Below are 16321 nucleotides of genomic sequence, written 5' to 3' on the forward strand. Positions count from 1 at the left end.
TGCCCGCACACAGAGCCTTGACACTAGGTCTTTGAGTTTGGACTTTTTCATTCTTTGTAATCTAGATTTTCATTTGCTCTTGATCTGTTATCATGCCTCCTGTTTCAGGTGCTCTCCGACCTGTTGCTTGTTTTCTCCCTCGCTGTTCGATCCCTCTCAAAAGCTCAATTAACCATTATCTACACGGTGGCCCTCCTCAACTGAGTAGCGAGTTCCACCACAGGAAATGGGATAGTGTTTTCTTTTCTGAAGAAGTGTGTGTGTCGGTCCGCAGTCATCCAGGTCATGGTAGTCTAAGGAGCTTGGAAAGAAAGCGACTGGACTTTTTTAAGTTGCTTGAAGACGTTTCACCTCTAATCCGAGAGGCTTCTTCAGGTCTAAAACCGAATGCTGGAGATTCCCAGGTATTTAAACCCTAGTGGGAGTTCCATTAGTATCTACTCGGATCGACTAGGTTCATTGACCCGCTATTGATCATCAACCGCACCACATGAGCCAAGGTGTGAAAATCAGCAGAGGTTTCGTGTGACACCTCCTGTGAGAGCTTGCCTAACCCAGTCATGTGACCTAGTGAGGTCACCTGACCCAAGATGTGCGTGGGAGGCTGTGGCACCTGGGAAGTCATCTCAAAACTGCATCATAAGTTGCAGACAGTTGTCGCAAGCCACACCCTATATTCAAAGATGGTCGTTTACGGCGTACATAAAGGACCTCTCTCAAACCGTCATGTCTGTCCAAAATGTGAACTATGGTGTTAGGTTTATGTTGGCACAAACCTATTGCTGGAACAGCCGAGACAATTCTACTACAATGGCAAAAGCAAGACACAAGTCACCAGAGCTCTTCGTGTGATCTCGTGCACGAGGGAGATGACTGAGACTGGGACAACTCCCACTAGGGTTTAAATACCTGGAAATCTCTACCACTTGGTTTTAAAACTAAGGAAACCTCTCGGATTAGAGCTGAAACGTCTTTAAGAAACTTAAAGAATTTAAATCGCTTTATTTCCAAGCTCCTTAGACTTTTTTTGATGAAGCTTTGTTCATTAAAGTTCCACTAAAGCTTGGGGGCGACCGTGGCTCAGGGGGTTGGGAAGCACATCTGTAACCAGAAGGTGGCCGGTTCGATCCCGGGCTCGTTGTGTCCTTGGGCAAGACACTTTACCCTACCGCCTACTGGTGTTGGCCAGAGGGGCTGATGGCGCGATATGGCAGCCTCGCCTCTGTCAGTCTGCCCCAGGGCAGCTGTGGCTACAACCGTATCTTGCCTCCACCAGTGTATGAATGTGAGAGTGAATGAATAGTGGGATTGTAAAGCACTTTGGGTGCCTTGAAAAGCACTATATAAATCCAATCCATTATTATTATTAAAGTGCACACTTTGCCTCTCAGCAGTTTTTTTCTGCCTGTCCCATTTGGTTCTTTAGCCATCAGAATACCCAATAGATTTACTTGATATTTTGCCAAATGGATCATCGTGGCATTGCCGTATTGGTCCATTTGATCAACCTTTGTTTTTATTATTTATTTTATTTTATTTTCAGTTGTTACAGACGGGACAGATATGAGTGAGGGATAGGAAAGGGAGAGAGAAAGAGGAAGGAAAAGAAAAACAGAAGGGGAGAGGGACAGTGAGAAAGGGGAAAAAAATCTCCTGGATCACCTGTTGAGAGAAAAAGAATAGAAAACAAGCAAAAAAAACAGAGCAACATACTAAACACAACACCATCGCATTAATCTAGCTAAGTGTAAAGAGCAGTAAATACTAAATATTGAATGTTGTTGTGCAGCACGCAGGACAGACAGCGCACAATGTGCTTTGAAGTAGCAGCCAAGAAAGGTGTAATTTAAGTCTATGAACAGTGAACACGCGTGTGCACACCTGTGTGGGTCAGCGCGCTTGTATTCAAAAGGTTTCCCCGTGTAATGGTCTGCTAGAGGGTCTAGAGAGCCATAGCCCCATCCCCCAGGGCACGAAGCAGGCATGGAGGAGATCCAGGACCCAGACATCCAGAGGCCCCAGAGTGCGAGAGCTCAAGGAGGACCACCGGAGGGGCATCCGTGCCACCCTCATGGGAAGGGCTGAGGATCCCCAGACGAGGGATCACCCAGTAGCCACCGAGCAGAGGCTAGAGGGGGCTGCACCGGCGTGCTGTTAAAAAAAATCTTTGAAAAACGGTCATATTCCAGCAGGGCGCCAAAATACTACCGTAAACTAACAGAAAATAACTTCCTCATGAAAATGCGGTTATTTTCAGTAATGTAAATAGGGTTTGTTGCGCTAATTTTACATGGGATTCTGCCTTTTCCAAGTGCTTTTAGACATTAAATTAGGAACATTTTAACATGATCAAACAATGAAATTACCTGTAAACAAGGTCACTGAATGTGGCAATATGAACCATAATACGTAAATGTACAGAAATATACAGTTAACGTAAATAATAATGGATTGCATGCCCTGGGACAGACCGACAGAGGCGAGGCCTCTTTATTGTGGTTTATTTATTTACAAAACTGTAAAATGCAGTAAAATACTTTCACATTAGGATTTTCCTACAGCGCAGCCATACCCGCGACCTTGTGGTTGTTAGTTCACATTCATTGGCCGATGCTTAGTGTCATGTTATTATGTGTCCCAACATCCAATGGCATGTCACATTGTTTTCATGGCCACACCCTCACCCCAGGTGCAGAGGCCTATTTCTGTTCAGGAATGTTGGGAATACTTTGAGATTTATATTAATTGCAATTCCTACCTCTACATTTATTTTTTAAAATATATAATTAGCACAGCGTGGCCGTGCAATGTTTTATGTTTTTATTCCTATTAATTATATTTTCACTTGTTACCTCTGAATTATTGAATCAGACCTGGATGACATGAACTTTTCAGCAAACTTACAATTCAAATGCTCCTTTAATTATTGATTATTCTCATTAATTTTCGATCATTTTATATATTTTTCCATAGTATTACATTTGAATTTAACAGATCATTCTCTCACATAACAGACAAATATTTGTGAGATTATGATACATTTCTGAATGTATCTTTACAATCTAAATATGCACATGTACAAAAAATATATTTAAAAAACAAGTAAATTGTGTTTTACTATATTTACAGTGATGTTATTTTACCTTTGACATGTAAAGTCACAGTCTACTTATGTAAATGTAATGATATTCTAGAAAGACCAAACTGTAAAATATACAGTAAGATACTGTGACATTACTATTTTTTGGAACAGTGTAGCTACCAACATATTGTAATGAGTAGCCAGATAACAATGTAAATAGATGTAGTTTAATATTTTTCTACCATGTCAAGTTGAAATCCTCCCACAAAATTGTGGCAGCAGTATAAATGTATTAGGATCAGTTGTGAGGTAGAGATTATTATCTATAAGGATTAACTTGGTGAAGCAGATTTACTAAATTAAGGTTAACTTAGTAAATTGGATCGGCGTCTTTCAGTGTGTTTAATGATGTCTGAACATTTTCTAGTAATTTTTAAAAAATACAACTGTTCTGGAGTCCCAAGGAGCAGCCTATGTAAATGAAACTTCAATTATTATTTTCTATTCGTGCTAAATTGAAATGTCACAGAGTATCCAGGGGGACAGGCCCACTCTGTCGGTCGTTTTTAAGAAGGAAAACGTAGATGCAGTTGCTGCATTCATCAAACTGATGCTGAACTTTGATGTGACGACTGAAAGCCTTTTTCCTTCAATGCTCAAACAGTGGTAACAGTGTAAATTCAAACACAGTAAATTATTGTACATTAACTGTGTTTCCCTGATCATGAGAAGTATACATTTACTACATTAGAAAGTTAAAAAAAAATCTTTTCAACATAAACTCCGCTGTGTAAAGTAAGAAATCCCGAGCTATATCACTGCATCTGTCACATTACGGGACGAGCATGACTTGTGTTGCTGTCAACATCTATGATTCAGACATTTAAAACTGTGCTGACCGTCTCGCTCCAACAGTTACCAGGACTGGTTCTTTCATTTACTGTTTTTGACTGTTGTGCTTAAGTTAAATAAAGGATGGTACTAAGTGCACATACTAATATCAGTTTGACAATATAATACTAATGATTATAGTTACAACAGTAAAAACACACATTAGTGAGTCCTGAGGAACAACAACAAATAATAAGAAGGGTGTAGCTACAGAAAGGTCATCTCGAAACCAGACAAGGAGTCTGAACCCAAACACGGAGGGTCTGCCGCCCTACTCTTAGAAACTATAGGAACCAAATGTGCACTGTGAGAGTGAAGTGCTTCACTGGGATATTATACTATGAGGACTTTCATATTTCACGAGCATCATGTGACAAGAACATTTAAAGTTAATAGACATACTACGTAGAAAGTGTACGGCCATATTCCTCACAGTAACCCTTTCTGTCATGAGTTAAAGCTATTAAACAAAAAGGCTGTGCTATTAAGGCAAACTAATCAGACTTTAAAAAGAAGTGTAAATGAAGACACTGCTGAGCAGGTTATCTTCTGCAGTTACTTAACTGTCCCACACGAAAGAGATCATTGGGTTTACAACAGTCCAAACATAAATTGCAAAGCTGATTTGTACAGAGGTTCATGAAGTCATTAGTGCTGAGAATTAAATGAATACGAGGCTCGACACTACGCTGTACAGTGTTTACAGGACTGAAAAGTAACCTGGGATTGTTTTCCTCTATAAATGATGAAAATATAGCTGCTTGTTCAGGGCACGTAGAAGAAAATGATAACAGAATGTATGTCCTATCTGAGCTTAGTGCATTTCCACAGCCTCGTGCATTTTGCATGATAACGTATTTAGATTCACGTTCTCCAGTGGCAACAACCCAGGAACTGTCGTCTCACACTTTTCACATACCTAGACTGTGCTAGTTGTTATTTCCATCCAGCCATTCTGTAGGTTTCTGTTTTCTTGTGTAAGGCCAGCAGGCAAGTACCTGTGACAGGTGCTCCGTCTTTGCCTCAATTAATTAAAAAACACGTAATTCAAACTGTAGTATGAAAGAGGCTGTCCGGTTTGTGTTTATGAAGAAGAAAAGTAAATGGAGTCCAGTTTATGACTGACAAATATTTCTCACACCTCTTTCATCACACCAGCTGAAAGCAAAGAGTGCTTTAACAGATGTGTGTGTGGGGGGACTTTACTGTCCCTACTGGTCTGAATGCGGCATTGCAGTTTATCAGCAACAATATTTTTGAGAAACACACTCGGTTTTGTTGCTTTTGGTGAGATACAGATTTAACACAATGCACCCAAATTACTATTATGAATATTTTTTGAAATATGGTTAGAGGTAAGGGTCAGGTTGCTTTTATTTTGAAAAACTACGGCGGAAGCGTTTCCCGTTGCAGCCGATGGCGGAACACGGGCAAACACCAACTGGCTGAAGAGGATTCACGGTTTTCGACAAAAACAAAGACTAACGTCAACTCACAGTGAAAGGTATTTATTCAGATGCAGGGGCGTGTTCTGGAAATTGTATCGGTGGTTGTTCGTGTGACGGAACTGCTAGCATGCTTTCCAGTAGCAGACGTTAGCAGGTCTGCTAGCTAAAAACCAGTTAAAGCCAAAATGGCTGGTATGTAGCGAGACTCAGTGTTTTCCCGATTTTCGTTAGCACAAATATAGTATTCCGTTTACTCCAGCGCAGCCTGTTGTATTCCATTTAGGGACTCGATTGATTGTACGTCTGCACCGGTGTGTAAGCGGTAACGCTAAGGGTAAATAAGGTAGCTGTTCCCGGTTCAGAACACCAGCACCTCCCTGTGTAGGCCCTGCAGCGCGAGCGGATTTCTGCGCACCGTGCAGAAAATTCACGAAGTCTCTGTGGGGTTGTGAAAACCAGAAACATTAGACTACAAGACAGACATAAGAAAACATGCTCGCCCTGTGCATTCTGCATGTGCGCAGTGCAAAGGCCACATTGTCGCACTTGAAGCTCTGACTGGACGTGTCCGGAGGATTGTGCGCTTTCAGTCCATCTGCACCTGAAATTGCGGATAGTTTCACTTTTAGATGGTCAGAAAAGAGTGCTGCGTGAAATGACGAGGCGTGGCTCCTGTCCGAAATATCAAGCTGAGATGTCGATTTCTCCCAAAATCTACATTTGTGGAATCAGCAGCAGCTGTAAAAATCCTTATAACATATCTGCTGTGGGTCCCACAGGATCTTAGCTCGGTGGTGGTGTGTCCGTACTCGGCACAGGTGTTTCTGTATACTATGACAACCACTTGGTTATGGCTTTCCATGTATGTCCTGCATGCTAGCATCTTGCACCCTGCTGTTATAAAGGATGAACACCCTACAATAATGCAAAGAAAGTATAGAAATCCCAACAATCATCATAGTTTATTTATATAGCACTTTAAAAACACACAAGACCAAAGTGCTGAACAATAGAAGTATCAGAGATGCAATAAGAATAATAAATACGATAAAATAATAAACACAGTAAAAACACTAAAATATGTAAAAGCAGTACCCCGCCTCTCGCCCTATGACAGCTGGGATAGGCTCCAGCGCCCCCCGCGACCCTGAAAAGGATAAGCGGAAGCAAATGGATGGATGGATGTAAAAACAGTAGAATATAATAATCATATGACCCCCTGTGAGCAAGCGCTTTAGCAATAGTGGGAAGGAAAAAATGATTTTAACAGGAAGAAGCCTCCAGCAGAACCAGGCTCAGGATGAAATGTGTGGCTCGTTCTCTCCACGGACAGCACCCTGTAGCACAGAGGGTACCTTTTCATTATCTGGATTCATTTACACTGACAATGTTGATCACATGAATGAAGTGCTCCAGGCACATCTAACCAATCTGGGTGTTTCATAGATCACATGACTCTTCTTCACAGAAGATTGGTCATATCTACTTCAGAGACAATATCAAAGGTTGATGAGAAGTCTGTAAAGACTTCAATTGAGTTTTATTCATATTGTGCCGAATCACAACTTGTAGTTATATGTGTAAAGTAAGACCATACAGTAACTGAGAGAAAACAGAGACAACCCCAACAGTCAGATATCCCCCTATGAGCAAGTGCGTTGGCAATAGTGGGAAGGAAAAACTCTTTATACAGGAACAAGCCTCTGGCAGAACCAGGCTCAGGCAGACTCTGCTGCAGCCGGTTGGCTCCCAGCAAAGTGAAAAGATTTGATGGTAGAGCAGGGCGATATGGCCAAAAATATTTATCACGATATATATTTGAAAATTTGCGATAACGATATAACCGACGATATAATTGATGCGAGACAAAATACAACTCCACAACATTACTAGTGCAAAAAGACAACCTTCCATTTATTTTCACTTAAACAAGAAGCTGGTTTTTATGTACATTAAAGCTTCATAAAAATGTAACAGTGCAAATGCAAATTCCTTGCTGAAAGTTTAACCAAAAGGCATTTCCAGTAGAAATGGGCTGACATATCCTGAGCATAACCATGTATAATATCCACTGAAGTTAAAAAGAGGTGCTTTGCAACATTAAACTGCAGTGTGCAGTACGCATTTTTCGGACCATAAGGTGCACGGGATTATAAGGCACATTAAAGGAAACAAAGCAGTCAGATAAATCAAACTTTATTAAACTCATTCTTCTTGCTTCCTCCAATTCTGTACCATTGATTCATTAATGTTGAATTCTCTGGCAGCTGAGCTATTCCCATGTTGTTGCAGTATATTAATGACTAACCTCGTATTGTGGATGGATTATCTCAGTTGTTCTCCTGACTGAAGTTTGGTCCGTTTACAGCATCCTGCCATGCGATTGCATTTGTCTCTAACCATGAAGAACCTTCACGTTAACTTTTATAAGTGGAAAAGTGTTAGCGTTCGTCCTCCAGCTTCACTGTTTATGTTATGCTAACATAGCTGTGTCGCTAGCGATCACGTAGCACATCATTATATACCAGCTAGCCCAACTTCAGTAACCCTACAAACATCACTGCTGTTTAGTTTCCTGTCTTCATTTATGTTGGAAGTGATAGCAGAGCTGTACGTTTGAATTTTTTCAGAAATCTCTCAGTCAGAACATGCTATATCATGCTTAGGTAACTAGCGAAACTAGCGAGCTAACTTCCGCTAGCTTCCTGCTAACTTCTAACTCCGTTAAATGTAATAACTTTTGTTTTCATGGATGCCTGGAAGTTAAACTTTATAGTTACACCTGGTAAAGCAGCAATGCTGATCGTTTTATTAAAGATGAAAGAATTTAGACAGTTTTTAACTCTCAGTGATGCTGCAGTGTTGTTTGACCTGAAGGTTTACGGAGTTTAGGACCCAGATTACTCCCAGATTTAAGAGCATCTTAGTCTGACAAATACGACAATAACGACGGCCGCTTGCATGTTCTGCAAAAAAATGTGCTTTGTTGTGTATCTGACGGACAAACACCAAACCAGTTCCACATCACTGAAGTTGCACCATTTTTACAAACCAATTCTGGTTCATCTGTTTCACTCAACAATCGGCCATGTGCGTATGAAAACAAAGGCACTGCGCATGCGCGTTTTACTCCCATTCTATCGCGATATTTCATTTTCCTATCGTTGCCTAACATTATACCGGTATTACCGTGAATGGTATAATATGGCCCAGCCCTATTTGATGGATTGAACAGGTGTATTTCATCCTGTGTGAAAAACACTCATCGGCAGACTGGAGTCAAGTAGAACAATACTTTATCAATTGCTACACAAGTTAATGCACAGATATTTCCTGGAGAATGTGATACACAGTTTGTGTTTCACTCATTGGCTTCAGTAAGGTACAACACATCATATCTGTGTTTTTCATGTGAGAAGGGGTCCCCTTCACCAAAGGCGTGAAAACACAAAGGAAAGAGACAGTGCTACCTGTATCTGGATGTCATCCTTTTCCTCCTTAAGTCAGGGCTCTAACACACAAAATGGGCTTAAAAGGCTGATTTATTTACAGTATTGTTGTAGTTACTGTCAGCAGATAATACAGACCCTCCCGTCTCCAGACAGTGGACAACAAGCTGGCTAAACAACAACAGCCGATATTATGTCAGCTAATGTTAGGCTTGAGGGTCCTAAAACCCACATTTTGCTCTGATAAACAGTTTGATTACATTCTCACGTTGAGTTTATTTCCTAAGTGCCCAAGTCCATGATGCCACTAATGCTGGATAACAGCAGCTAATAGTGTGCTTCATGGAGTGTGTAGCACTTTATTGTGTCGGCACTGTTAGACAGACACTGTGTTGGTGTGCTGCTTAACAGTGACTACATGACACAGCAGCTGTATCGGTCACATGATTTGTCTTGCACTGGTGCAGGCTTGATACATATGGTACATATCAACTTTGATTCCATAATTTTATTTTTTAACTTGAGTATCTCAGGGTCGGTCTGATGCTTTTTACATTTTATTTTAAGCAGTCATCAATTCCATGGAAACGCCTTGGATTACTGCACCTCTTCTAGCTTTAGGGCATGTTTCATAAATCTAACGGTAACTTTGTGTGCAAACTAATTTTTTTGTGCAGGGTAAGAATATTTCCATGCAAATATGAGAAAATACAGACCCGTTACAAAAATTAGAGTATCATGGAAACATTCATTTATCTCTGTAATTCCATTCAAAATGTTAAACTTTCATAGATTATAGATTTAGGGCCCACAACTTAAATGATTTTAAGTACTTGGTTGTTTATTGGTACATAATTTGGGCTTCCAGGTCATAAAACCCATGAAAACAGAATTAAAAAAAAATTCCGTTGAGTTTGCTGGCCAGTCAAGCACTGTGATGGCATGGCCATCAAACCAGGTTTTGGTGCTTCTGGTGTTATGGGCAGGGGCCGGGTCCTGCTGGAAGATAAAATCTGCATCTCCATACAGATCCTCAGCAGACGGAATCATGAAGTCATCTAAAACACTCTGGTAGACTGTTGTGGTGACCTTGGATTTAAGAAAGCAGACTTTACCAACACCTGTACCGGACATTACACCCCAAATCAAGACTGACTGTGGATATTTCACACTGGACCTCAAGCAGCTTGGGTTGTAATCCTCACCCGTCTTCCTCCAAACCCTTGGACCTTGATTCCCGAATGAAAAGCACACTTTACCCGAGGAACCCAACAGTTGTAGCCCATCTCCTGCATGCGTCTGAATGTGGTGGTTTTCGAAGCTGTGACTCCAGCCTCGTTCCCCTCTCTCTGGATCTCTGCCAGATTCATGAATCTTCTCTGTTTGAATTAAAACATTCATGCCCTGTAAAATTTGCGTTGATGTCTTCACAGTGTTCTAATTTTTTGAATTCCTGTTTTCGTGGGTTTTATAAGCTGGAAGCCCAAATCATGTACAAATAAACAACAAGTACTTGAAATTGTTTAAGTTGTGGGCCCTGAATCTATAATCTATGAAAGTTTAACATATTGAATGGAATTAGAGAAATAAATCAACTTTTCCATGATACTCTATCTTTTTGGAAAGGGTCTGTATTTGGTCTAATGTCATACTGAAAAATGGAGTCTTGTTCCAGATAGATCTAATGGCACTTTTCTTCTTTCATAATTCCATCAGTTTTGATGAGATCCCCAATACCACTGGCTAAAGGGTTGTAGGCTCCCAATTTTTCTTTTGTTATTTACTTTTTTTGACTATTTCAAAATATGCTGCACATCAGCCGAGATACACCTTGTTGTGTAAAACTTATTTTATGCCTATTAAACTATGTTACATTTAGCATTTTTATAGATTCAATTTGAGAAAATGGAACCAAGTTATGGGTTTTGTGGCAGCGTTCTAGTAAAAAAGTGCAGTAAATTAAAATTAGGTTCTTTGTTGTTTATATGTAGGCACAACACTGGTTTGTTCCACTAGTTAAGAGCCTTTTTTTATATTTGTGTGATTCATGTCAGCATCACGTGGATTAACAAAGAAGATAACATTTCTCTGAAAATAGTCAGGTACAAGAATTGGACTGAAAATAAATGAAAAAGCAGCCAGTGTCCAAAGAAGGACTTTGAAAGACCGACGTCAAGGTAGTCAGTAGGGCTGTTCGATATAACGATATATATCGGATGACGATATAAAAACATCTATCGTTTCATTTTATGCTATCGTTTGCTTCGTGGTGTCGCAAAATAAACTGTTTACAGCAATATTTTTTCATGGTTTTGATGGTCACTGCAGTGGCTACATTAATTTCTTAAAGTTCTCTCTTTCTCTTATATTTAATATAACCACACTACGGACGGACAAGCGCCTGTTTTTATGCGTTGTCGTTAGCAATAGGGCTGCTCGATTATGGCAAAAATGATAATCACGATTATTTTCACTGAAATTGAGATCACGATTATTTGACGATATTTATTTAACCCTTTAAGACCTACTATAGAACCAAGTCCACCAGAGCTTATATTATTTTTATTTATTTTTTTTACATGCTGTAGTGCCATTTGTGGGAGCATTTCAAGTTGCTATACATCAATACAACTGTTATAGCCCATATTTTAATAATATGTATGCATTAAGTCCATAGTAATTACATAAATTGCAAAAAAGTGCAATAAACTACAAAAAAAATTGAAAATCGCGTTTGTTTTGTTTACATATATTTCTACTTGGAGAAATTTAAGAGGTTTATCCCTCAAAACTTTAAATACAATAAAGTTGCAAAAAATAGTTTCCCACCACAGGAAATTTATTTTGAGTGTCTTCATAGTTTTATTTTGGAGATACAGCAATTTTTATATACTGCAGGAAAAACAAAAAACAATCCTATGATGCAAATTTGCAAAGAAAACAGCATGTGCATCATTTCACTGTGGGAAGTGTTACGAACAGCTGATAGGATCGGCAAAGCGTGTTTCTGGAATATTATGTTTTTGTTCCTGCAAGCGCTTTTTATGCAGTTTTTGCAAAGCTTTATGTGGAAGGAAACCGTGACCGAGGACAAGCTGATGGCATAAGATGTAAGTACAACTCCTCCGGTTTCATATGCAAAACAAATTATTGCGCTAGCTTACACAGTTCAGGTTCTACAGGGATTTAAAAATAGTTACGCAAAACGGAGCGTGCTGCTCTGACCGGCTTTAAAGGGTTAACAATGACTTTAAAAAAATAATATAAAATAGTGTGCAACACCACTGAAGTTTTTTTTTTTTAAACTCTTTTCAACCAACGGCAGTCACTCTCCAAATAACTTCTGCTTAGCTTTCCGAGCTTCCCTCGGGTCCTCTTAATCAGCGGTCTCCAACCTTTTTTGCGCCACGGACCGGTTTATGCCCGACAATATTTTCACGGACCGGCCTTTAAGGTGTCGCGGATAAATGAAGGAGGGGCTAATAATCGGCTCAGTCATTTTTAATGATTGTTGAAAGCCCAGATCGTAATCGTGATTAAAATTCGATTAATTGAGCAGCCCTAGTTAGCAACAACGGCGGTAACACCATCGCGTGTCCGCTTGTTTATGTTCCACATAAACTTTCACAATAAAACTCAAGATCCTGTTGAGACTTTTCAAAATAAGTCTGCATCCATGCTGTGTGATGTTTTGTGTCAGGGTGTCAGTGATGTTGCAAATGTGTCCAATCCAGCAGTAAGCTTTACTGTCACTTGATATCGGTGTATCCATTTTGTTTTGTTTGTTTGTTTTGACAACTCAAGTCTCTGTTAGAGATGGAAAAATGTTGCGTTTGAAGAGCCTAGATTAGGGCTGTTCGATATAACGATATATATCGGATGACGATATAAAAATGTCTATCGTTCCATTTTACGCTGTTGTTTGTTTCGTGGTGTCGCAAAATAAACTGTCTATATTAATTTCTTCAAGTTCTCTCTTTCTCTTATATTTAATATAACCACACTACAGACGGACAAGCACCTGTTTTTATGCGTTGTCGTTAGCAACAACGATGGTAAAACCATCGTGTGTCCGCTTGTTTATGTTCCACATAAACCTTTCACAATAAAGCTCAAGATCCTGTTGAGACTTTTCAAAATAAACTGAATCAAGTGAAAAAGTATGCAGAGAGTTTATGGATGAGAAGCAAAAAAGAGCCGTCAGGTGCTAAAAAATAAACCTTAGACTCAAACGTTAGATCAGGCTTTTCCCTGCAGCACGTCGTGTAATAAATACTCACAAAGAAAACGGCGGCCGTTACATTGTACGTCTAAAAATGTATCGTTTCATGCATCGGTTAAAACACTCGACTCCAGCTACACGACGCCCAGCTGGAAACACTTCAGCTACCCAAGATTCACAGGATTTACGGAAAATGTTAAATGTTTGTGATTTATATCGTTATCGGGACGATAGATGTCTTATATCGGGATAAGAGATTTTGGTCATATCGCACAGCCCTAGCCTAGATTACCTTTTAGTTTAAAAACTGCATTGCTTTTAAATAACAAATGCTCTCTCTGTCCCTCTCTCACACACACAATTTGGTTAAAGGTTCTTAAGATTCATTCAAAAACATTGACCTCAGACGCAGAAAATTTGGTCATGCTATTTACTATAAGGATCATTAAAGAACGCAATGCTTACTCATGCTGTTTAAAAATCCATTCAACCCGACTAGTCCATCTTGTTAAAGGAAGCATATTTAGTTTATTAGCTTTAATATATCGTGTTTGGATTTCTATAGTGCTTTTTCTAATCATACAGACTAATCAAAATGCTATACAAGTACGTTGTTGTTTCTGCTTGATCATGTTGACTCTTTCAGCAAATGGTAAGTGTTAATCCTAATTTCTAAATATTAGAATGGTGGGAGGTAAAACTGCATTATGCACTTGTAGGGTGATTTTGTTCTGTACATTTTACCCAGGAGATGACTGTCATTATAGCCACATTGCATTGTGTTTAATATATATATATATAGGAGGGTAATGATTGGTGCTTTGGATGAAATGTTCAGGTTTTTACCTGTCAGGTTAGATTAACATGTGTAGTGTTTAATTTGGTTGTTTCGTTAGTATTTGCTGTTTGGGGTCATCATTCTCACTGTTAGTTGTTTGTGCATAATGTTGCTTTGCTTTTCCATGACAAAGGAAAAGCAGGATGGGCGACACGCTCCACTACTAGACTTAAAGCTGACCAAATTTCTTAAAGTTTTCAAGAAGGCACCGCAAACACAGCGAGGACTGGTAAACTTTTTCAAGTGCCTGGAAGATAAAACAGAGACTTTATTTAAAAGCTGCTGTTGAAATGAAAAATGAACTCTCGTTTATTTGTAATAGTATATTTCTGCTTTTCACCTCAGCCTCGCTGTCCGTACAGACAGTAATTCACATCTTACTCCTGTCCTTAATTTGGAGCCCAGTGCAACATTCAACATCGCCGACACTACCAGAGGGACCCATTTCATATTTGGGCCTACGGCTGGTCTTGCTGGAGTGATAGCTCTCCGATTGGCGCAGGTTGAGACCGAGGCACAGATTGCTCTTCGGCAGCTTGCTGCTTTAGCCACCATCACTTTCGGCAGCCAGTGTCACAGCAACTGGTTTACAGCAGCGCTACCTCCTCACCTGGCCCTCCTGACTCTTTTCAATCGACCTCAGGCTGTGGGGTACACAAGCTATAAAACCTACAGAACCACACGGCCTTGTCTGTCTGCTGCCATGTATCACCAACACCCACAGGGCTCACAGCCATTTTCTAATGGGGGCAGACCACCACCTCGTCAGCCACCTCCGAATCAACATCAGACTCGCTCTAATATGCAGGTGATGGGTTTCCAGTTTCCTCGTCCGACCCAACTACCTGATGAGCTTGAGTCTGCACTGGCAATCCGGGGTGCCAGGGACATGGACCACCGCCAGATTGATCACATGACCCAACCAGATCCACACCAGAACCAAGGTTCTGGGACCAGTCAGCATGGAAACTTTGGCTCTAACCCAGTATCCCTCCCCACTGACAGTCAGTCTGAACACCACCAGAGAGTAGATTGGTCAAGCTACCAACCTCCAGCTAAACTGTTTGCTGCTCCTCCACCTTCTTCAAGTCATCAGTCACAACAAGGGGCCCAACAGCCTCAGAACACCCAAGCAGGACCAAGACTCTCAATTTGGACTCCATCTGTATGTGAATCTCTTTCGAACCAAGTTCGGCATGTCCATGGTGCCAGTGGGGAGGGTCCGAGTTTATACACACCAGAGAGCGCAGGAAGTATCTTGGCTAGCTTTGGACTTTCAAATGAGGACTTGGAAGTCCTGAGTCACTACCCTGATGATCAGTTAACCCCAGACACCTTGCCGTTCATACTCCGTGATATCCAAATCAACAAGTCAGGGAAACAGAAGACTTCGGCTTCCACTAGCTCATCCTCATTTTCACACAGCACCCATGACATGCCATTGCCTCCTTCCCACTCGTCTGCATTGGCATGTTCTCATTCTCCAGAAGTGCCCAGCCTCCTTACTGTTACACAGACAGCTGGTAAAGTCATTGACTATGGGCATGCCAGTCGCACCAAGGACGAAAGCACTAACATGGGGAACTTCAAAAGAGAACTACTGTCTAGTGAACGGACAGTTAAAATGTTCCCAGCCTTGTCCTCTTCATCAGCTACAAAAGTAGATAAAAGTGAAAGACGGCAGGTTCATTTGGAACACACTGAACCAAGCAAGCATGGAGACAGTGACTATCGCAGGACGAGCAGCCTCCAGCGCGAGAGCAGTCATTCACCAGGGAAAGAACTTTCTCTATCTCCTAGATCCCGTGATCTAGACAGAGACTACAGGCGTGATGGAACCAAACAAAGACTGCCATCCGAAACGAGGAGTGACGTTTCTTCGAAAAGGTCCCTGTCCTCTTCGTGTGGGTCAAAACCACACAGCAGCGGCAAGAAGTTACCTACACCCACCATGATAAGTGATTTCTCAGCTGTGTCTCCAAAGGTGTATCCCCATACCTGCTCCCTATGCCACATAGTGTGTGACCAGGAAAAGGTGAGTGCCCTCGTGAATGCCCATTTAACAATGTCCAACAGTTTTCCTAAAAGAGTACCTCTGAGTAATAAATTGTAGTCCGCAATCTTCACCAGACAATTGTCGAGATGTTGTCTTTTATATATTTTTGCATGGATGATGTTTCCTATACACAAAAAAGGCAGAAATCATCAATAATTAAGCCAGATATTTGTACTTCTGACAGCTACACGTGGCCGTCACTGTCTTGGATATAAGCTGTTGTCACAGCTGAAGTTCCCTTAAGTGTTGCTAACATACCCTACCACAGGGATAAAAAGAGAACTGTGGAGGTACAAGCATCAGTAGGTAGGACTTAACAAGCTTTAAATAAAATT

General features: G+C 40.7%; 1 protein-coding gene across 3 annotated transcripts in view; it reads left to right on the forward strand.

Annotated features, from left to right (window-relative positions):
- The first annotated feature begins 5335 nt into the window (after positions 1 to 5335).
- The window catches only part of LOC308396266 (uncharacterized protein), a 30876-nt gene continuing 19890 nt past the window's right edge, over positions 5336 to 16321 (forward strand). For 2 of the 3 annotated variants that reach the window (XM_080881450.1, XM_080881452.1), the window contains exons 1-2: positions 5336 to 5477; positions 14276 to 15965. In XM_080881450.1, the coding sequence (XP_080737576.1) occupies positions 14634 to 15965 (1332 nt within the window). In that variant the 5' untranslated portion in view covers positions 5336 to 5477; positions 14276 to 14633. Of the gene's footprint in view, positions 5478 to 14257; positions 15966 to 16321 lie in introns of those variants that run through there. The other variant, XM_080881451.1, reaches the window with a different exon arrangement.

The sequence above is a fragment of the Rhamphochromis sp. 'chilingali' genome (assembly GCF_963969265.1).
Source record: "Rhamphochromis sp. 'chilingali' genome assembly, chromosome: 4".
NCBI lineage: Eukaryota > Metazoa > Chordata > Actinopteri > Cichliformes > Cichlidae > Rhamphochromis > Rhamphochromis sp. 'chilingali'.